Here is a 24,125-nt window from a genome sequence, read left to right on the forward strand (position 1 = left end):
ATTTTTCCTTTGGACATGGCGTTGAACTTTTTGTAATTTCGCTTGGTATCGAAGTTCAAGTGTGTCACGCCCGCCATTACTCGCAATGGCCAAAAGAGCCTTCAACCCCTTCCGTTTATCGATCCGTTTCGCCATTAATTCGCAAATCACATTTATGCGCCATCACTAGTAATCACGAGTAATTAGTACGTGTTGATGTCATATTCCCAGCGGAGGCGTTCTAGAGACAGACGGTGCACACATTCATAAAAAAAATGTTTTTCCAAGTATCTTCGTTTCAGGTATATGTAGATTGGACTGCTGAAATGCAGACCTATCTTACCCTTTTCCTCATATTGGTTACATAACTCCGGGACCGTTACCCCGATTTTTTCAATGGGGTAGTTTAGGGAGCAGAGGTAGGATGTCCGATTTCAACGTTTCCAAGTCGCAAAAAGGGATCAAGTATTGTCATTGTTATTTTATCTCGCTGAATTGCTGCCATTTATCCTTCAACGTTCGGCTCAAATGCATCAATTAGATATCGATTGTCAGTGGTGATTTCAATTGGTTTTAGCAGCTCATGATACGCGAGCCTAGCAGGTTCTACAAAATACCTTGGAGGCATGAGTATTCTTGGAATTTCCCCTACACCTGGGATTATCGTGTTGAACCCATTTTTGTCTAAAGCCACATTACACAATTCCCCTTCGACTTTGTTGCTGCTGCTGCTGCAAATTACGAAATTTTTTCTTGCTACCGAAACGTCAACAACATCTCGGATTGGGACTGACCTCACGGCTATCGAAAAGGGACTATAGTTGGTTTATGGAGATGCGCACGTTCCTCGACAACTGTACCTAGGGTCCTCAAAGCAGTGTTTTTCACAGGTTTTCAGCTGCAAGAAGAGATCTAGATTTCTTCATACGGTTGCGTGTACCCTTATAACTACGTTGATCAGAGAAGAATTGACACCTAACTACTTCTGATCTCACCATTGTGGAATTAGATCTTCGCGAGTAAGTTTGTCAGTCTTCACAAATGCAAGCGATCTTCCAGTACGCGGCACTCACATCAAGAATGTTTTCTTCAGTCAGCCAAGTTTTAGCAGCAACTGATGGCAGCTTCACACCAACTAGCTTGGTGTGGTATCACTATTTAACGTTGATCATTTGTAACCTATCGCTAAAAAAATTATATGTAGCTCCTCCTGAAATATGTCGTCAATTTTCCGAGGGATCAGTTCTTAAATCGGGGTTTTCGAAAATAAACCTGAAAACATATGCTTGGTAGCCATGAAAGTTACCTGATGTTTGCCCATAGTTTTCCAGATGGTGCTAATGGTATGTGTCGTTAGTTGCTTACCATTGTACTTTACAATGAATGTGGGATAGATTTAGGTAGGCTTCTAATGCCACAGGCGCCGTAATTCTCTCTAACAATAAGGTCACAACCCTAAACTAACCCTAATCCTAAAGTAGCGATCCGAATGTTGATCTCCCTAAGTATATTTACAAAAACTGTGGATTTGCTTCATGTACTGGAAGAAATAAATAAATCAGATCACTTGCTCTTTCACTTCGTCCCCACGTACTCGAGGAAGGCGATCAAACCCGAATAAGCAATACCACTCATCTGAAGTTGTTCTCGCCAAGAAGTTTATTGGAAGTTATTTGGTGCCACCAGAGCCGAAATGGTCCTCTGGAGAATATGCTCCAGAAGGATTCTTGGTGTTCCCAGCCCGATTATTAGCATTTTGACTACTTGTGGGAGTTTCAAAATGGTTGTGCCCATAGCGCGAGCAGCGTTCCTTAAGATCTCTAGTGTGGAATCGCGCTGTGCAACTCCGGCACCGTACTTCTTAACTACGCCAAATTAGATAACCAGTACCGCTATGCTAATGTTGGCGGGTCTTTGACTGTGGTTTCCAAATCAATCTGTATCTAAAGGGGAACGTGGGATTACGCATACGCGACAAGCAGTTACGTTAAACTTCTGGTCCTTCATATCCTTGCAACTCGAACATGGTTGTGAAATTACCATACCTTGTTCGAGCCTGTCATGAGCGTTCAGTTTCATATCGTGTGTCCCGCTCTTTGGAAATTGTAAGAACGGTTTTGTTCGAAGATTTGAAATTCGTACACCGTGCTGTTGAGGTGTAATGGGTTTCATTAATACAGTGAACCTCTTGTGGTGAAAGTCTCCAGGCCTTACCTATCAAGGTCCGAAAGCACCAGACCATCCTGCAGAATTTCTTACATTGTTCCTGGGTATAATGCTTCCATTAACCATTGTAAGCTTGAAGTCGATATACACTCCTAAATACTCGGTTATTTGTCTGACTTGATTTCCCCACCTAGTGTTCCTAGTGAACATAATTTGTCCAGTCTTTGTAGTATTCGTCGTAAATTCGTTAGAAGGATTATCTGTAGAGTTGCATTCAAGCGGTCGCATATTGTGTACGCAAATTTGCTGTTAATTATTATTGATAGATCGCCCGCAAATGCTTGTGTAACATCGCACCATAATCCTCCTTTTGATGTGAGTCTTGATCAAGTAACTCCTCCTGTTCTACAAGTTGGAAATCGTTTTTGAAATGTTTAAATCAGCAATAGATATTCTTTGCTTAATAGCGGTCTACAGTAAGCATTTAATGGCTTTCAATAAAAGTCAAACGCAGTTTGCTACATATTGAAGCATAAAATTAAAACTTAAAACACAAATGACGAGAATTTGATAAAAACTCAAATTTTTAATCCTATGCTCCGTAAGAATTCCTAGGCAGTTTCATTTTCTGTGTTTAGTGGTAAATTAAAAACCGCTGCCAAGACCTCGCCGTTTATATAAGTTCACTTTATATGATGATGACGTCATACATGTCGTGGGTGCCATAAATTTACTTGAAATGCGAAATTTAACCTCCTATAACTTTGTTAATAATGGTCGATTTGCCTTGAAACCTTTCGGCATTATGTCCTATATTATCGTCTATCTTGACGTCAAATTATGTACTCCTGAGATGAAATTAAGGGGGAGGCCTTCCGGTAAATTTCAAAAACACAGTAATATATTAGTATTACCTTTATTTGTGTAGATATCAGAATGGGATGTATTTTCAGGCCTCAATTTCATATAGTTGCATCATTGTGATTTTTTTCAAATTTTTCGGTTGGGTGGGTTCTGAGAACGAGACCTGTTTGACTTTTTGGGCCCTATCTCCCCTATTTTTCATGCAGTATCAGAACAAGTCGGAAAACCGGCTGGACGCTTCAGGTACAAAAGGTTTGGTGTATTTCCTAGTGTGTAGCACGTAATATATGCATATATTATGTGAGAATATCCACTTTCGGATGATATTGATATTCATAGTCTTGAATTTGCAAAGAAGCAACAACTTTGACGTATTATAACTTTGTTAATGATAATGGGATTTTCACCAAACTTGGTGAGATCATACTCTATGTTATACCCTATATTTCCTGGTGCTAGCATGAACTTGAGGGGGGTTTAGCAGCCAATTACTAAAAATTGTAGTAATATACTATTATTAACTTTATTTGTACAGAAAACAGTATGGAAGGTATTCGTTTTGAGAATGATGGGGTCCTAAGTCCGCATCAACTTAATACTGGACCAGACCAAATGGGAAGCAACTTACTCCCTCTTTCCTGGTCCACGGACCCCTCGCTTAGGGCTTGCAAGCAAACTTTTCAAAAAAGTGAAGCGATGGCGGCTTTACGGTTTCTTACCAGGGCAGAGGCAAATCGTTAGACGCTGCCTCATCTCTGCCCTGGAAGCAGCGTGACCGTAGCGGCTCGCAATATAATTCGTAGTCATGTCGTGTTCTACGAACTATATAAAGGAGCACTCAACTTCTGCGAGCCGCTACGGTCACGCTGCTGCAGAGGTGAGGCAGCGTCTGACGATTTGCCTCTGCCCTGGTAAGAAACCGTAAAGCCGCCATCGCTTCACTTTTTAGTATGGAAGGTATTTCGGAGCCCATGCACCATATAGTGGCAGCATCCTGATTTTTCCAGATTTTTCGGTTTGGTAGTTTCTGAGAATGGCCCCCCTTAAAGGAACGATCAGTTTCAACCCCCTGCACTCCCCACATTTCTAACAAATGTCAAAACTAAGACCGGTTTCGAAAAGTACAAACCGAGACCTTTAATTTGATACTTGCATGACTATATTTGATGAAAAAAATGTACACCTCCCTTTTGCATGTATGAGGACCCCCGCCCCTTTTGCATGTATGAGGACCTCCTTAAATTCGTCGTAAAAGGATGTAACTCACTGTATGCGTGAGCATTCACAGTTCCCACCTTTCTACCGAATTTTGTGACAATCGCTGTAACCGTCTCAGAGAAAAATGCGTGTGACAGACAGACAGACAGACAGACGGACAGACAGAGAGAAAACAGATTTTAATAATCAGTTTCGAAGAGTACTAATTCATTTGACACCCCACATGACCATGTTCTGTGAAAAAAATTTTCACCCTCTTTTCGCATGTATGCCCCCCTTAAAATTCAACATGAAATGGCGCCACTCGCTGCATGTAAACGGACACACATACCACATATTCTCAACAAATTTCGTAACAATCGGTTCAGCTGTTTCTGAATAAATGGGGTATGACAGACAGGCAGACAGAGGGACAGACGGAGCGACAGATATCGAACCGAAGTTTTTGTGCTTACACAAAATGAGGTGGACGGCATAGCTTACCAATTAAAGCAATTCTAAACCTAATTCATCAAAATCGGAAAAAATCATGAAGTTGGCTCTATATGATACCTATGTCTCAAAATACTTTTCATAACGACATCTCCTCAAATAAAGTCAGTAAGAGTATATTACCATACTTTATGGACATAGACTCAAAACCCTCCTCAAGTTCATTCTATAATCATGAACTCATATAGGCTGTAATATGAAGAATAATATTAAGAAAATTCAATTTTTACTACTACTAGCCAAATTGTGCTAACTCAAAATTGTTTCTTTTGTGTAAGATTACTGCAATATAACACATCGACCATGCATATCATACTAAAGTGAGTAATATAGATGGGTAGATGATTCATTGAATATTACAAAAGTGATATCATCTTAAAGTGTAATATCACATTACCATACCATATCATAATATCTGTGTCCTAGGTAGGTGCCTATAGAAGAGGCTCTCGGTGAAGAGCGAACTGCTAATGACCAATACACGCTGAGACACATTGGGAGTCCCCGGAGCCGTCGACAACTCCTTGTCTATGTCGATGGCGTGATGTGAGCCTAGCTCTGTCAAGATGGTAATTATGGCGTGTATCAGGAGCTAGCCCCGTCGGAACCCTGGTCGGGTAGTGAGCAAATTCCGAGAACAGCTAATCGTAGGTCAGGGCTCAGGGAACTGGGGTAGGTGCTTTATCATCGAGGGTATACCCATTCCTGACTATTGCGGCCCGCTCCCTTACGCACGATGCGCTGGTAAAAAAATTAAATGGCGAGCACAAACAAAATAAACGAGTAGATAGTGGGAGTACGAAAATGCGTCGCTCGCCCCAGCGCCCAACAAAGGACGCAGCAAGGGTTGAAATATGCGACGAAACATCGGGATGCGAAAATAGAGGAGAAGACTCGCAAAGTGATGCAGCATCTGCAACAGCGACGGGAACCCAGACAGTACCACGCTGTGCTATCATTGCGGAAAAAGAGACAGTAGAAACTGGCGAAGCTAACCAAATGGTTTCGAATATAAGCGGAGTGGGAGGGCTATCGACTACTCTGGTGAAAGCTGAATTGGAAAGGCTTATTAAGTAATGCGCGGCAGTTGTGAAATGCATGCTATTGCGACGTTCTTGCAGAAAACCCTCAGCCAAGGGGGAAAGTGGGCTGATCGAGCTGGAGGAGCTCCTGGACTGAATTTCATATTATAGGCAGACATGGAGAGTAACAGAAAATCCTCGGGAAGCAGAAACAACCGCGCCTCCCGATGAAAATACTGCGAGCGCCAAACGGATCGCAGGCAGTCCATTGCAGAGCGAACTGGAAAAAAACGAAAGGAGGAAGGGGCATCTGAAGGAAACTTCACTCAGGTACTCTCCAGGACTTAAAAGAAGAAGGCGAAGAGGTCAAGAGGTCATGCCGCGTCATTAGAAAAGGCTCTGCTTAAAATTAAGGCGGACACGAAGGACGTAGCATCAAAATGAAAGCTGGGGAGACGAAGGAGGACTAGACCGCCAGCTCTGCTTATTAAGCCGATGAAAGGCAAGAATTTTGTGGGAGTCCTCAGTGAAATCCGTTACAAAGTCAAACCCGAAGATAGTGAAGCAGAAGTCCTTTCCATTCGTAACACGAATTGTGGTGGAGTCCTAGTTGAACTAGGCCCAAGGGCAAATAAAGTTATGCTCTGTGAAGCAGTCAAGGGGCTTCTGGGAGAGAAAGCTTTGGTTTCCAGCCTGTAACCCACGTGCTCCCTGGAAATCCAAGACCTTGATTACCTCACAGAAAAGAACGATACCATCAAATGCGAATGTCCGGATTGGTATCACCTCTGCGAACTCCCAAGGCCAAAAACTTGCTGTGGTGGAAGTTACGGAGCAATACTGGAGGAAGCTCCTAAACAGCGGGAAAATAAGAATTGGTTGGGTGGTGTATAGGATACGAATCCGGGTCGCCCCAATCAAATGTTATAGATGGTATGGGGCATACCTCATACAGATCCAGAGGGAAACGAATTCTCGAAATGGCGGCGAGAACAGGACTGATAGTGGAGGTAAGCAGTCCAGACTTAACCTTCGCGTCGGAGTCACTGGTGTTGCTGATGGGCGGGTTATCTAGCCGACGACATGAATGCAGACCCGTGGGAACTCGGTTACAAACTAGTAACCGGCAAAATCGGGGCTCTGCGGAACCCTTGTTCACTTAAAGTCGAGCAGATGGACCTCATTGTACGACCACTATTTCCCGTACGGGATGATAACGTCGGCGCAGAGAGCGTAAAGGACTGTCCACTTTTCTCTATAAAAGAGTTAGAACATTCAGCCCTCTCTATGAAAAGGAAGAAGACGCCAGGACTCGATGGTATTCCAGCAAAGGTATACAAACTCGTATTCTAACCTTGACCGGATCTACTGCTCGGCGCATTCAACGCTTGCCTGAAAGGTGTCATTTTCCCTTCTTGTTGGAAGGTGGTCCACTTTGTTAAGTATACACTGCTGCAAAAATGCTCGGAAAGCTCATCAGAAGTAGACTCGCTAAAGCGATACGCGTTGCTCGAGACTTATCTCCACGCAGTTCGGTTTTAGAACAGAGAGATTGTTGATGCACAGTTGATGCTGTCATGCAAGTCGTGGATGCCGTTCGATGAGCGGACCCACATAGCCGTCGAACTCCATGAGTGGTTTTCCTCGTAACGCTTGACGGCAGAAGTGCCTTTAATTCCATAAGATGGAAAGACATTCTAGGCACACTAGACAATACTTTCCACATGCCAAACTATCTCTTACGAATAATGAGGGACTATCTGAGGAACCGCTCCATGCTCTATGAAACGCTGGAGGGCCAGATGAGTCGCGCCTTGTCGGTTATGGAGATGATGTCACTGCGCTTGTTGGACGCACTGTCGAACAGGCGCAAAGCAGACTGCAGCATATTCATGCAACGGGTAAGCGGATGAATGATTGCTTATGGTTTTAACCGGGCACTGGAAAAACCCGACGTAGTCATCCTGACTAAAAAGAGACCGACCCTGCGTCCTACATCATTCGGCAAATCGATAATCAGCTGTAAAGTACCTTGGACTGACTCTTGACTCAAAGATGAGCTTCTTTGAGCAAATCAAACCAGCAACGAACAAGGCTGCAGCTGGGGTTTTGGCGTTAAGTAGGTTAATGGCAAATATTGGGGGTCCTACATCTAGTAGGCGGTGTTTCCTGATGAGCTCAATGCAGTCTGCCCTGCTCTACGGTGCAGAGGTATGGGTTGACACTCTTGGAGAAGTGGTATATCGTAAGCGTTTCGCGCAAGTATAGAGATGGGGAGCTTGGTGCGTACCGCACTGTCTCTGAACCGGCCGTGATGGTGATTGCGGGAGTGATCCCCGTTGCCCTTCTTGCTAAGGAGCGTCAAGCCATATACAAGCGTAAGAGGGAAGAGCCAAGGGAGGTTGTTGCTTGTGAAGAAAGGCAACGCACCCTAGACGAGTGCCAACACTCTTGGCAAAATAAAACTAGAGGCAAATGGACTACGCGGCTCATTGGCAACTTAGGTGCGTGGCTGAATCGGAGGCATGGTGAGACTGATTATTTCCTTATCCAGTTTTTAAGTAGGCATGGAGGCTTTCAATCTTACCTGTACACGGTTGGAAAGGCACGATCTCCGGATTTTTTGTTTTGCAATCATCACACTTTTTTTTCTTGTGGAACGTGGGATGTGATTTGTCAGCAGCTCCCTTTAAGCACAGGGGATTTCACTCCAGACAACATTGTCGAGGATGCTTAGGAGTGCTGACAGGTGGAGCCGTGTTGCCCATTACGTCCGGCTCCTTCTCGTTGCTAAGAAGAGAGAGGTCGACCGGTGGAGGAGCCGAATGGTAGGGGATTCCTGACAGTTCCCTTCCTCCTCTTCCCTCTCGTTGGTGAAAAGAATTCCCTGATTTGAAGGCTACGCAAGACGGGAGAGTTCGGGGACTAGCCCGAAGTAATGTGACAACCGGTTCCAGATTAGCTCTCTGACAATGGGGAGGTATTTAGTTGGTAGTCCGACAACGTATCGTTGCGGGAATCCGACACTCTGCGCATAAATGCACCACTCGTTTTTCGTAAAAATTATGTGATTATGATTGAATGCGTGCAATGAACAATTTTGTAAACAAACAAGGCAAGGGTAGAAGGGTTCATTTTTCATTACTTTCAGAGTAACATATTCGAGTGCACACATACTTATTCGTGCTATTACCGTATTGTGTGCAGGCTTTACCTTTACGCATATATGGGCATCTGATTGTCTGTTTGAATAATTAAAAATTAAATTGCTCGTGAATTTAATTGTGCAGGCATTCCATTATTATTTTTGCATTTCTAGTTGGTTCAACTTTACACTTGAAACAATTATCTGTATCTTACACGAAAGATATAGTTTCGCTTCTGAGATAGACTCTTTTCCACCTTTCACTGCTTCTACGGAAACGTTGTTCCAACTGTGCATGAATCTGGAAAAAGAAGTTAATGGAGAACACAGTGAAAATTGACCGCACTTCCAACTTTTCCCTTGAATCATTCTCCCGTTGATCAGATGTTTCCAACAATAACTCGTACATGAAACGATTTTGAATTTTATTAACAAGATTTTTCTTCTGAAAAAGATTCACGGCACACAGCCAAAATCGTTGCAAGGTCTCGCCATGGGAGCGGGGAAAAGAAAACTCATGGTTTTCGAATTAGTCGGAAAATTTTCTTTGACCAGTTCGAACGATAGCGTCGAACTAATCGAAAAGACGTAAAGAGAGTATCTTTAATTGATTTCTGTAATTATCATTTCCATCAGTTTCTTTTCCTGATTTAAGTTTCAATGCGCTCCGATTTCTTTTCCTCGAGCGACTTCAAGATTGCGTAATTTCAATTCGCTTTTGAATTTTTATAAATACTCGTCGGTTGCTGCCGGTTCAAAGAATGTGAATTAATAATTTTTTCCTTCTATTTGGATAAATCTTAGATTTTATTATAAAAATCATCTAAAATACACATTTATTAAGCGGTTGGTGCAAGATAAATAAAAGAAATATAATTCTCACAAATATATAAAAGTCGACTACCAAATCCAGGTTGCGCGCATTTCTGTGCAAAACTCGTCGAGTATGAGTGATGTGCTAAATATAAAAACTGTGTTCTGCCAAAATTTATTAGTTGTAAACTCCGGATTTTGCGAGCCTTTCACCGATATTTATGATGAATTTTAAAACACTTAAATGCAGTGCAGTTAGGAAAATTATGTATTTTAGTTAAATTTTATTCGATTGCTTATACACACATGACTGCTGCCGGCGGATGGAAATGCTATAGCCCAACTAAAATTAGCATATAAACAATGTAACCCTGGGAAATTTATGAACCAGTGGAAATTAGCGGAGAAATTCATGTTTTTCGTTACGTGATCTTGGTTTAAACAAGGAAATATTTGAATGAATTAAAATGGTGTAACATTCTCTTTTATTAAATATGGTGGAGTATATCTAGATGAAGGCATCCATATAAGTACGCCGCATACAGATCAGTTTTTGAAATGTGTCAAAATGGACTAAAGACTGACCTATAAATCTTCAACCGTATCCCATTTCTTCTAAGGAGACTACCTCCAAAAATAAATCTGCAAGCAATCACTCGAATCACACAATTAATCATATTTTCTGATCTACCAAATATTTCAATGTGTTCTTTCGAAGATTTTGCTATAAAAAAAAAACAACTGACAAGTAATAATTCAATGCAATTCAACAGCTGCATATTTTTAGTTTTTCAGGTTTTGTCAGTTTTTTTGATAAAGGTGCGTTCGTTAACTAGTGCTTCGGAGAAAGTTGGCAAAACCACGTTTTGTTGCTATTGACTACTCTTTTTTTGGATTCAAACTTTTATTGGTTACTGTTGAACACTAGCATAGTCAACTGCTTGGTGGAAAGCTGCATTTTTAACACCTTTGCGATGTAACGCGTTTCATAGCCACTGAATAATTCTAAGGAACAAGACAATTACATACGCTTCTACAACGACTAATTATTCAATTCACAACTTCTCATAAAGACCTTTATTCAGAAACAACAACAGTGAAAGTGAAGAATAGAAATATTAAGCGGCTCATTCGCGCTCAATATTTTGGTTTGTACAATGTAATTGATCGTATGTGGGCAATATTAAAAGGTTCTGCAATATCCCCTCCATACGGTCTAATTTTTTGGGCAAACCAAACTAGCAGCCCCCTTCAGAATATTGTGCAATTCATATTGCACAATAATGTTGAGCGTGTATGGGCTGCTTTAAGGTTTATAAGGTGGACTAGAAAAGATGATGGTTCTTTTGTTTGGAGAATGGGACAAATTACAAATTAGAGAATCACCCGGGGCATACTATATCTTCCAAGATATCGATAAGTCCAGGTAATTAATGCCCTTCCATTTTAGAAATCTTGATGATCGTAATCATTTCAGATTCTTACGTTGTTGCGTAAAGCCAACATTCATGAGGTAAACGATATTTGGTCAGTATTTATGAACCAACGGAACTCCTGATTCTTAAGACTTAGTAGCATGAGTGTTACTGGAAGTTACGAGGTTATTTCCACCTTTTCTTTCTGTTGAAAAGTTAAGTGTTCTTAATGAATTACACTAGTCAAATCTAAGAAAATCTTGAAATTCAATTTATAGCTAGAATACTATCCTCAGTTGACATTCCGATCAGCCAACTCTTCAGAAGTGTTCAAAGACACCTACTCACTAACTAGTCTCTCTACTCGGTAGAGTGGGGGAGATTCTTGTCGCCTTTGCTCCTCTGTATCATTTTTCACAAGCTACAACTCATTGTCTCTGCGGTCTGAAGAGGAATCCGCCAAACTAAAACCACAAATGCGTGTGCAGACCCGAATTACCCTTTAAATCTGACTAGGCGACCAATACGAAGCCAGACTGGCGATGATACCTCTCACTTAATTGATTCAATTTCAGGTACAGTGTGAGGCGAATTTCGGGTGTCTTGGCATTCTCGCATTTATACATTCAACAAAATAGAAACTACCCTTCCGAACATCTCACGACGTATCTCAAGTGAAAACTGACGGTAAATATCTCCCTCCCTCAACGCACTCTCAATTACAGATGTGATGAGTTGCGGTTTTGGATGCCCTCCCATTCCGACATTTGTAGACCTAAATCTACTTGATTCTATTGTGGGAAGCTACAGGATAGAAGTAAAGGTACTCAAATCAAAACTTAAAAAAATGCAAATAATAAAATTAAGCTCAAATTCAAAATAATTCTACACGTGAAAATGGATATAAAAAAATCAGAAAATAATTGAGTAAATTCGCAACAAAACTACAAAGTTATAAAAAAGGAATAATATATGGGGGGCAATTACTGTCCAAAAGAAAAGTTTACTGGGCCCTATTCCAGAAGTTATATACACTTGTGATGCGCCCGGAAATCAAAATTTTTTTTATTACATATTCTTTAAGTACGTCATTCTCCACCCGCTCTTTCATTATAAGCTTTTTATAAGCTCGAATGGCGGCAAAGTCGTCCTGAATGGCAAAGAGTTCCTCAGTACATAGCCATCTATTCTTCATGTTTACCGTGATGATAATGTGCCGCAGCGCCAACCACGTCCCTGCAAAACTTTCGCTGGTTCCTCGCGAACGTTGCATTCTGAATATGTCTGGAGTGACTTTCTCCAGACCATCGTCATCCATTAGATACGCCAGAAAGTTTTGCTTTAGTGTGTCCAGAAATTCAGCTACTGATGCTTCAATGGGAATGACATAGTTCCGGAAAACCCTCTACTACTTATTCTTCACCCGTCCGCCAGTGCAAATTTGAGTCATCCTAACGGGGCCCTGCCATACTTAATCCCGCCGACGTTCTACACGAATTTTCCATGATGAATCTCCTCGGTCACTCACACTAATAACGCGAAAGCGATTCTTCTGACCGTGTAATCCGACAGCTGCAACTACACCACAATTCACAAGTGATTATAGTTGCAGCAGTGACATATCAGCATATCGAGCAGCATATCACCGTCGAGATGCAGTCTCATCATTGATTTGATATAGAATTCTCGGAGTTGCTGGAGACGCATAGAGCCTGGAAATACCTTCTTTATGCAAAGGATCCATTTCCGAGAATTATATACACGCTGTTTACAATTCGTCCTGTACCTTAGTGGAGACTTCAGCTGGACGGTGAAGAAGTGTGCTTCCACGAGTACTGTAACAATTGCCTGCAGTACGGCGTGGTGTTGTTGATGCCGCCGCATCGGCCCCGTCAACTCTTGGTCACCAGTGTCCGCGATGACTTCAAGTCAAACACTCTACCTGATGACTGTATATATTGTGGGAAACGTTCGACGAATCTCTGGTTATTTCGTAGTAGAAGCAGATGATAAAGAGGTTTATTTCCTCAGCCCATTTCATCCGCTGCCTAGATGAACCTGCTGAAGCGGACGCCGCAGGTTATGGGAGTTTCGGAGCCACGCTGCTGGTCATTGTGGAGCCTCGGCGTCGAACCGCCCCACGATTAGCGGATCCGACGCCCTGCTCTCAGACGGCACCCGCCGGTTATCCGTCCGGAGCTTAAGTTCCTCCTTTTCCTCTTTTTTGAATTCACATTTTATACCTAACTGCCAGTTGTGGTGATAACTTCTTCAGTGAGTAATCTGCAAGACTACAAAATTCTTGCACTTTTTTCATCTACCCCCTGAGACGCAGCGGTGGCGTAGTTATCCATCCTTCTTCCTTTACACAATATTCTACATATCTGTAGTTCTGGTCTGAACAACGCTTATGTTTTTCCTTTAGTAGAGAGAGAGAGGATTATCAAATTCTTCAGTTGAAAATTTTGTATAATAATTCAAAACCCCAATAATAATATATGAAAAGGTTGAAAAGACGGCATTTATTTTGATTGTCAGAAAAAATCCAAGGGAGGTTAATATATCGAGCACCACATGGGAAAAATACACTTCTCTTCTGTTCGCACTCGCCGCTGGAATAGATGTTATAATTAAAATGTAGAGTGTGCCTCCTAATAAATTTGAACAAGGCAGAATGTTTGCTCTTTTGGTCTTTGTCGAGAACTTTGTCGCTATGGATTTTATAAATCTCCTTTTCGATCATGTCAGCTCTTTCTTTATGTGTTCCACTAATTTTATGCTTATCGTTCCCGTCACCAATGCGGATTTGTTTCTAGTCTGTCCATGTACACTCAAATTTGATCATTTGGTCTTTTTGCCTCGTTTGCTGATCACGAAAGAGTTTTAAGTTTGTCATTCCTGGTACTGGTAATGACGTCTAAACCATGTTTCTACAGCATTCCTTCAACCACCAATAGTATTCTCGTGTTGGTTTGTTGAACTAGAGTTTGCTTGATAACTTGTGTGGTAGTTAAAGTGGTTGCGCGTCAGCCTCTCGGTTTCGTTCCCTAGACTTCGAATCCTGGCTGTATATTTATGTGACTGTTTGAATGCCCTATACTCCAGAAAGGAACGGAAAAGAAAAATACATACATGTTTGATAAGCGCTTGTCGTTCAAGAATTCTCCTACCTTCGTCAATTAAACTATGAATAGCCTGGTTGGGGTGCCTATTAACTGTGATGACGTCCAGAATATGTTTGGCGATGTTACGCTGATGGGCCTGGTTCGATATATTAGGTACAATCAGTTTTTGATCTATCAGTTCCTAGTAGATCATCAATCAAACTTGAAACGTATGGTCCTCAAATTAACTTTAATTTTAGATAGGGCCTCTAGGCATTCTAAACGAACCAGTAATGCTTAATGGTCATGCTGCGTCTGTTTCGTTACAGATAGCACATTAACGATGATCAATACTTAATAATAATAATAATCGTTGTCGCAACAATCCAATTGGGTCAGGGCCTTGAAGTGTATTAGAGCATTTCATTCAAGACCGTAACGGTACACTACAGGATTACAGTACCCTCTAGATTCTTCTTTTTCTTCTTCTAAAGATTCTAACCTAACAAAGAAACCCGACAAGAATTCTTCAAATATATTTTTGTATTTATAAATAGTCCTTGCAAGAAGGATATACATTTCTCCCAGCGATTCTCCTCTACCTCTAACCTTTCCAAATGATACTTTGATTCTTGGCATCTCATCCCATTCAAAGAAAATTTCTGTCTCCGAGTATAAACCTTTACGCGCATTTGCAATACATAATTTTAAACCTGCACTTGCATCAAGATTTTGCACAATAAGACATGGACAAATCTATTTTCGTGGAAAATAATACATAACCGATATAATGTTGATAATTTCGACCGGACGATAACCACAATTTCGAAAAATCTGTTAAATGAAAATTCAGTATTTATGTAAGATAAATGAATAATACTAACAAAATATTTCGATCCATTTCTCTCATTTCAGTGATTTTTATATTAAAAATCATGCAAAATTAAATGAAACAAAACTTCTCATCGAAACCAAATAGTCTAAATGTAGTGAGAGTGAAAGTGTGACTTTCTAAAAGTTTTTATTAATGAAATTTACTGAATTTATCAGTTAGTGAAGTTCTAGTGAACGAAAATACAGGAAATACAAATAAGGAAATATGCGGAACACACCTGCTACAACTCATCAGATGGATCCTCCCGGCATTGGACCGAAGAAAACTTTCTTCGTGCTAATGACCGTCGTTGGATGCATTGCGATACTATGGCCAAAAGTTTTCTACCCGATGATGATGGGAAGCGGTACACCAAAGCAACCGGCGCTGAAAGGACATCACGGAACAGGTGAGTGTTGTGATAACAGATAATATTATTATAAGATAAAAGCATTTTATCCAAAGCAGAGCAATACTTTATAATATTGAAATAGTATTAAGTTGGCATGGATCCTGCTAGATTTGCTACGTAAAATGATGAATGCAGTAAATAAAGACAGAGAGAATCATATCAGAAGAGACAAATTAATAGCATCCTCTGAAGGACAGTTATATTTTCCTATGAACACGGTCTGATCATTTATGAAAGTACTGCAAAAACCTCCTCGAGTTTGTTTTTCAGGTTTTGTGTAAAATGAAACCTTATTAAAACCGGTTTGCTGCCTGAGTCGAAGTCTGTTATACCCCGCGTGGAGTGTCAAATGAAAAGTCTTGATTAGTACTTTACGTACTAGTAAAGGAAATAGGTAGTGCCTCTAAATAAATTTTAAGGTCCCAAATACATTCCAATCCGATATCTTCTCACATAAAGGTCAAAGTAGCACCTACATACATATATTATCGAAATTTGCAGAAAACACCTCTTACATTTATCCTAGCATTACAAGCAAGCCTAGAACTACTCCCTTTTTCTTCTCCTTCTTTAGCCTTTGTGCCTTTCAGAAGCGTTACTGTCTCGCCTTGATTAATTGTTTCATTTTGCTCAGACATAGGCCTGATTTAGATAGAGTCGAGAGGTTCTCCCACCACCATCTAGCGTATCAGACGATCGTCTCGATCAGCATTTTGGTAATTTTTCTCCGACTTCGATACACACACCAATCTTAAAATGAATTCGCGTCAGTTAGAATTACATATCCTTGACATCGACGATCGCGGATGTCCTCATTTCGGATGTGATCATTTCGCGTTACATGACGCCGTTCAGTATTTTTAATAGTCGACCAGACTTCAAAACCATAAAGCACGACAGGGTGAACGACACTGCATTAAATTTTGGATTTGATACACTCATTGATTCGTCAATCACAAGAACGCCATTTGTGGAACACCACTTCACCCAAGTTGCGCTGCTGCGTAACGCAATTTCATAACGTAGTTCATCATTGGCTGCTAGCATTGATCCATTTTCATTCTTTGGTGAATTTATTGTTTCCCTAAACAGAGCCAGGTTACATTAAATTCATATACACTATTATCTAATATCTGGAACAGTCGGAAATGTACTTTCTTACGAAATATACGAAATCTTTCATATCTATCCTAAGCGCTGAAATTCCTGTTACTGACTTGTTCTGATTGCTGAAAATTTCCCTGCTGCGGCAACAGTCTCTAAGAGCCAACGATAATTATGTTTATTGCCTGTTCGCAATAAGATAACAGATCCTGATTAACTTAAAAAGGATTCAATATTGTTGAGTTACCAAATAACTAATTTCATCCGCTGGAATGTAGACCGAAATACGTTTCTCCAGTTTCATTGAGCTGAATAAGAGCAGAAAGCATTATATCTTTATCTCACTTGAAGTGGGCGTTGCCGCTAGCGGATAAGGGGAGTCATATGTCATATGTCCCCTAAATGGTCCGCTTTGAGAGAGTGGATTCTGATGCAACTCGCACGTCAGCGTAGTTCTTTGTTCGAGGTTGTATCATGCTACACTACCCCGATAAGACAGAGACAGGTATCAATGAAGTCTTTGAAGTAACAATGAGAACTATTTTCCGTGTATCCTTAAACTTTATGTTGCTGTGGAGATATGAACACTTCAGTTTTGGACAAAACAGAGAAAGCGGATCTAGAGCTTGGAATGGCCCTCCTTCATGAAGCACCTCATACACGCACAGTTCCTATTGGCGCTGCCGAAAAATGTCTCGAAATCGATGAAGAGGAGGTAAAGCGGAGATTTGAACTCCGTACACTGTATCACAAAGTGTTGATGTGGTCACACCGGAGGATACCAGCCTGCTTTCAATGATTATTCATTTAATATCTATGCCTTTCAAATGATTCAAAATGGTTGCCCTTTTTCGGAATCCCCATGACCTTCTTTCGCTCACTGAGAAAAACTCCACATTCCCACGATTTTTTCTGAATTTTCCACGGCTCTGCAGAAACTGGAGCGGTCGCAAGAAACATTTCCACAGAGATCCGGCGCGCCGGTGACTTTACTCCGCTTGAGCTCGTTGATGGGCGAAAAGATTTCACTTTCACAGAAGCAGTTCGTGTTTTTAAGGTTTTGTGTGAAACAAAACCTTATTAGAATCGATTCGATGTCTGTCCATCCGTCTGTCTGTCATACCCGATTTATTCGGAAACGGCTAGACCGATTGTCACGAAAATTGATGAGAGCGTGAGATCTGTTGTTCCCTTTATATGCGATCTGTTGTTCCCTTTATATGCGATCTGTTGTTCCCTTTATATATAGTTGTGCCTTTTTGTGTGAAGTTTAAGGGGGGCTCCCTCTACATGTGGAGCATAGGAGAGTGAGGGTTCAAAACATGATCCTCAAAAAGTGTAACAGGTCTCGTTCTCAGAATCTATCCAGCCGAAAAATCTGGAAAATCTCTACGAAATCTAGACCTCAAAATACATCCGGTATCGATATTTGCACAAATAAACTTAATAATTGTATATTTCCATTTTTTAGAAATTTTTCCGGCAACCCTCCTTATGTGCATCTCAGAAGTACAAAATTTGGCACAGATGTGAGGGATAACATAAGGTACACTTTGGTCAAGTTTGAATCTAGCTATTAGGCCTACAAATAAGTTCTGTCGGTTTTCACAATAGATGGCGTAGCTTGTTTTTTATTCCATTGATCCACATTTCCAAACATTCATCGGAAAGCTACTGTCAATAGGCACAAACGTCAGTATAAATTATTTAATTGAAGTATAAACAACAATACTTTTTTCATCAACGAAAATGGCCAATTTTGTACCAAATAATGTGTTTTTGCGGGGAGTTCTACTTCATTATTTCAATATGAAGAAAAAAGCAACCGAAAGTCATCGCATTTTGGTGGAAGTTTATGGTGACCATGCTCTATCTGAACGAACGTGTCAGAGGTGGTTTGGACGGTTTAAAAGTGGCAATTTTGACTTGGAAGACGAAGAGCGCGCCGGACGGCCAACAATTTTTGAAGATGAAGAATTAGAGGCATTGCTCGACCAAGATCCATCGCAAACGGATGAAGAACTTGAAAAAACACTTGGACTCACTCAGCAAGCCATTTCCAACCGTTTAAAAGCAACGGAAATGATCCGAAAGGTCGGAAGTTGGGTTGCGTATGAACTGAAGCCAAGAGACGTCGAACGCCGTTTTTTCACTTGTGAACATCTGATCCAACGACAAGAAAGGAAGGGTTTTCTGCATCGAATAGTTACTGGCGATGAGAAGTGGATTCATTACGATAATCCCAAGCGTCGGGCAACGTGGGGATACCCCGGCCATGCCTCATCATCGACGGCCAAAGCGAATATTCATGGTGAGAAGATCATGCCGTGTATATGGTGGGACCAGCTGGGTGTGGTATACTATAAGCTGCTAAAACCGAACGAAACGGTCACGGGCAAACTCTACCGACGTCAAATGATGCGTTTGAGCCGCGAACTCAAGAAAAAACGGCCGCAATACCAGCAAAGGCATGATAAAGTTATTTTGCAACATGACAATGCTCGTCCACATGTTGCACAGCCCGTTAAAACATATCTAGAAACGTTGAAATGGGAAGTCCTACCCCACCCGCTGTACTCTCCAGACATTGCTCCTTCTGATTACCATTTGTTCCGGTCAATGCAGCATGGCTTGGCTGACCAGCACTTCTCCAATTACGACGAACTCAAAAAATGGCTCGATGAGTGGATAGCGGCCAAGCAGGCCAATTTTTGGCGCGATAGTATCTATGAATTGCCTGAAAGATGGAAGAAAGTTGTGGCTAGCGATGGGCAATACTTTGAACAATGAATGTATAACCAATTTTTCACAATAAAGCTTCAAATTTAAAGAAAAAACCGACATAACTTATTTGTAGGCCCTATATTATTAACAAAGTTATAGGGGTGAAACTTTGCCATTTTTTGTGAATTTCGTGCATTCTATAATACAACGTGTATGACGTCACCATGACATATCAATTCTTCAATACCACAACCAAGCCAGGTCATATTGTATGAATGGGGTCGCAAAGAATTAATTTGTTTGAGTCATCAATTACTCCAAACAGGCATTTGTGTATGTAGGTATGTAGCATATGCGTGCTAATGAAGTTTACGGCTAGTGTCTAATTGAGATAGATTTAAAAGCCAATATATCTGTTTAGCGAAATCACTAGTTTAGGAGGAGAGGAAGATATGCCAAATGGGACATACCATATATTTGTAGGTAGTTCTGAATGGGGACAAAATTGCCCAAAAATTGAGGTCAATTATGGAAAACTTAAAACGTCCTTATCTCCATTAGTTATGAAAATTATGAGAAAAGAAAAGGAAACCCCACAAAACGATGAAAGGGGGGGGGAGGCTGTTCTGAGTGGTGAGGAAAATAGATAATAATTTGCACAATGTAAGAATGTTGAAACTGCGCAATAAAAATATCCAATTTTAACACAACATTCTTCCATTTTTATGGAGTTTAAATAAGTTTCTTAAGCAAAAGACTGAAAGACTGAAACACAGATAATTTTTTTCCTTTATTATATCTAAGTACTAATGATTCAAGAGAATTTTTGAGGTCTGCCTTCATCTACTTTGGTCTCATATCGAGGCGAACATAAATCTTCCGTTTGATTTTAGCTTAGAAAGTAAATTTTAAATTAATGTTGAAAGAAAAGGATTCTAGACCTACGGGTACAAACTACGCAATGAATAAAAAGCTTTTTTCTGACAAACAAAGTAGCGATTATACCAATAGTCACATAGCAAACTATAAGAGTGCCCTATATGTTCAGTAGTTAACTAAAGACATTAAAACAGCGAAGAGCAGCGAGAACAAAAGATTTATCGCAGCCCAAAATGTTCTCATTGGAGCTCCAGTTTGATTACACTTTAGCAAAGTATTTGCTATCTAAAATAGCGAATCGTTGTGAGTTAGTGACACCAGCTGAAATGAACCCAAGAAAGCAGTGAACTCTTTTTCTGATGCCTATAAGTCTAGTCCGCTACAAAACGTGTCATATCCAAAAACGAATGCCAAGTATCAGTCCATCGATTTATTTCTCCTTCAACTACTCCAGGTACTTTTAAGCCACTTCATCTTTAAAGTTTTGTGCAAAAACAAAAATCTTATCAGAATCGCTTTGCTGTCTGTTGTTTCTCTGATTGCCTGTCTGTTCCATGCACTTTTTTTCGAAACCGTTACACCTATTGTCCTCGGATCCTCGTCTACTGCTCCATTTAATAATGATGGGACCAGCGTAAAGCGGGTATAGAACGCGCTCGACCGAAGGGCTTTCCTGGTCGAACTCGCTCCTGTGGTAGTTGGCTCCTCATTTGATGACTCGGTCTTGCGTTGACCTTATAGCACGTCACGCATTTCCTGATAACTGACTTGACTGCCGTGGCTCCATCCACAATCCAAAAGTTCGTACGAATCGTAGCAGGAACCAACTACTCTCCTCCATGTAGGTTGAGATGGTGGTAATGTTTGATGATCAAGTTGGCTACGTGCCCCCGTGGTAAAATCATTTGATGCTTCATGTCGTGACTCACTGCACTTTTCTCTATTCTCCCACCTACTCTGAGTATCCTCTCAGTATCCAGGAATGGTGCTAGCCTTATAAGATGGCTAGAGTTAGGCAATTGTCTTTCATTGGCAAGGAAATCGATTCCGGTTAGAAATGCCTCATGTTGGATCATCCGGATGCAACAAGTTTCCGTTTCCTTCACCTCTGAGGTAGATAAAAATGAGTTATTCAACATATTCTTCCATCTACGACAATATGCTATGACCCTGATAAACTTCGTGAACGATGAAAACTTCTGGGTGATGTCCGAGCTATTTATGCTTCTGACGCTCACGAGGCACATGTTGTCAGTTCATACTTCGATATCGGCTGCAGCATTCTCGGTAACCAAACTGCCTTTTGGCCATTTGTTCTCAAACTCGCGTAACCGTTCTTCCCTAGCAGTAGGCAATTTTTAAAATTTGAGCAGATAATTCCACGCGATTGCTCGTTTGTGGTCAAACCTTTCACGGAGCAGCTCCATCACTGTCTCGTAGTTGTCGTTATTGATGTCCACGTGCTGGATAACACGTACTGCTTCTCCAACCAAATGAGTCTTCAAATACTGTATTTTCACGGCTGCAGACAATGACTCATTTTTGTTCATCATCGAGGTGAACAAGTCGATGAAGATTCTGCACTAAGTATAGTTCTCATCGAATCTCGGGATCAATAATCGCACAAACTGGATCCGGTTCGCTCCTAATCCGACCGCCCCAGTGCGGTTTTCTTCGTTGTTCGTGCCGCTTTGATATCACCTGATACCGTCTTTGAATGCTGATAGAAGATGTAAATAGTACTCCCGCATGTCGTTTGAACTCGTCAAGGTACGAGTCGCGTTGCTTAGAGTTGGTGACAGTCTCGGCAATGATTAGCGGTTGTTGCCCCTGACATGCCGTCCAGTTGTTGGAGCCTGTCTTTCATATAGTTCGTCCTCAATCTGGCGATGCTCCAAAAGTTGTCGTATTGCACAGTAGTGCTTGCGGATGGCGCCTTTTCACCCCTTGTTTCTGGCATACTGAATCGCTCAGAAACCAATTTGTCGGCGGAGATGATGAGTATTGGTTACGTCGAAATTGCCTATATCCGGCTCGACGGACCAAAAATGTTGAGTTGGAAACCGATCTTCCAATTTCAAACTAGCTAAGAGCCAAGGAATTTGAATCAATCGCTAGGGCAGACTCACCGCTAGCTTTAAAAGAACAGAAGTCTTGCTTACTTTATTGAACAGTACTTTTATACATAAATTTTCCTTATGTTGCTAAATTCTTACTTTACTAAACTCATCACACATTCTGCAGATGCCCCGGTCAATATTCTCCATACGCAAGCAATATTAGATGGAAGAATGTTAACTTTTGTTATACAACACAAAAAAGAATTCAAATTACCCGTGAATGATAAATGAAATATAAGAAGTTAATTTGTGTTTGCAGTACTCCCGAATGCAACCTGTTTACATGATCAAGTCTAATATTACATTGTGGCATATGCAGATCTCACACATAATGGCAGGCGTAATTTCATATAGACTTTAGAGGAAGTCTTCATACAAGTGAAGAAGGGGTGCAGAACTTATTTTTGCGAATATAGGCGATGACAGGTTTCAATTAGTAGTTTACAAAACAGGCTCAGATTTAACATCGGTTCCAGACTAGGGGAGTGAGGGGCTAAAAAGTGCGAACTTAAAGTAGGAAGGGCTTATTGTCAGAAACTACCCAACCGTAAAATTTGAAAAAAAAAACAATGAATATATCCCCAATATTTCCTGCTCAAATAAGGTTAATAACGTATGTGTATATATATAAAGTTGACGCCCCCTCTAATGGAATACCTTAGTCTAGAATATTGCTCTGCTTTGACATCGCTATAAAGTATCAAGATAAGTTCCAGGCCGATAGGTGTTACAAGCCTACCCACTTTTTCTGCTTTTATTAGTTATAAGTATACAAATAGTAACAGTGATCAATAATTCAATTATTATATCAACAACATTTTATTTATTGTATCAACAATTTTGTTCTCTCTTTCTTCAATTTGAAAACAGTGTCATGTTGTGATGTTGTTCTTGACAGGGATAATTTCCTGAATTTATCCAAGTCGCTTGGAGACCAAGCTTATAGAAAGCAACTCGATTATCGTATTGCTCAGATGAGTAGGTTTTGTATAATTATAATTTTTATATTTTATTAATGTTAACAATTAATTTGTGTGAATACTAATTCTTCAAACAGTTTTGATGTGAGAAGTCGCACTCAGCAGTGCTCAAATCTTACTAACCGATTTGAATATCATAAATCACACACATGGTCCAAAGTTGACTCGGTATTTTAAGAATAACCAGATTTTTATAGAATACTGCAACATTATTCATTTCTAGAGTACATTTGGTAGCATTATGTTGAAAGCTAGTTGCCATTTTGAAGAAACTCATTCAGTTAGCTCGCACTCGCAAGTTCACCTGAACGCCTCTGCAAACTAAAAATTTAATTTAGATTTTGTTAACCGCGGGAACTTAGATTTAAAGTTACATGCCCACCCGTAGTTAGTGGAAGTAGGAGTGGTTCCAGGCACTTCTGCCCCTAATATTCTTTACTCTTACTCTTGCGAAGTCTAGATAATGACACCGTTGAGAAGCCAGCTCCATTCTTCACTCAACCTACCCTCGCAAGTAACGAGAAGCCGCTTTGGAGTACCCTCGTATGCTACCATTTCTAACGTCTAGTACTCCTTACTGAAATGTGTCATTAAATTGTAAAAATGTGAGTGATGGCTCCTCAAATCATAAAAGTATTATGCAAGTTTATATATATTAATAAAAACCAGAATAATTCAAAACCAATTACGAAATACTTTAAAAGTTATAAAAAGGAATATATAAAAGAACTTTAGTCTCCAAATATGAGCAATAATGATATGATGTCATAGGGAATATCAACGAACATTTAAGCTCGGATGAGGAAACAGGATG

The 24,125-nt window shown here is 40.6% G+C and overlaps 1 protein-coding gene across 8 annotated transcripts in view; it reads left to right on the forward strand.

Moving 5' to 3' along the window:
* LOC119654204 overlaps nucleotides 1-24,125 on the forward strand; it is an 81,280-nt gene that overhangs the window by 3,703 nt on the left and 53,452 nt on the right. For 5 of the 8 annotated variants that reach the window (XM_038059410.1, XM_038059443.1, XM_038059460.1 and 2 more), the window contains exons 1-3: nucleotides 9,378-9,502; nucleotides 15,134-15,501; nucleotides 23,202-23,309. In XM_038059410.1, coding sequence (XP_037915338.1) covers nucleotides 15,318-15,501; nucleotides 23,202-23,309 — 292 coding nt within the window. In that variant the 5' untranslated portion in view covers nucleotides 9,378-9,502; nucleotides 15,134-15,317. Of the gene's footprint in view, nucleotides 1-9,377; nucleotides 9,588-15,133; nucleotides 15,502-23,201; nucleotides 23,310-24,125 lie in introns of those variants that run through there. The other 3 variants (XM_038059427.1, XM_038059420.1, XM_038059452.1) reach the window with 3 other exon arrangements.

This window comes from Hermetia illucens, chromosome 1 (genome assembly GCF_905115235.1).
Source record: "Hermetia illucens chromosome 1, iHerIll2.2.curated.20191125, whole genome shotgun sequence".
Lineage (NCBI taxonomy): Eukaryota > Metazoa > Arthropoda > Insecta > Diptera > Stratiomyidae > Hermetia > Hermetia illucens.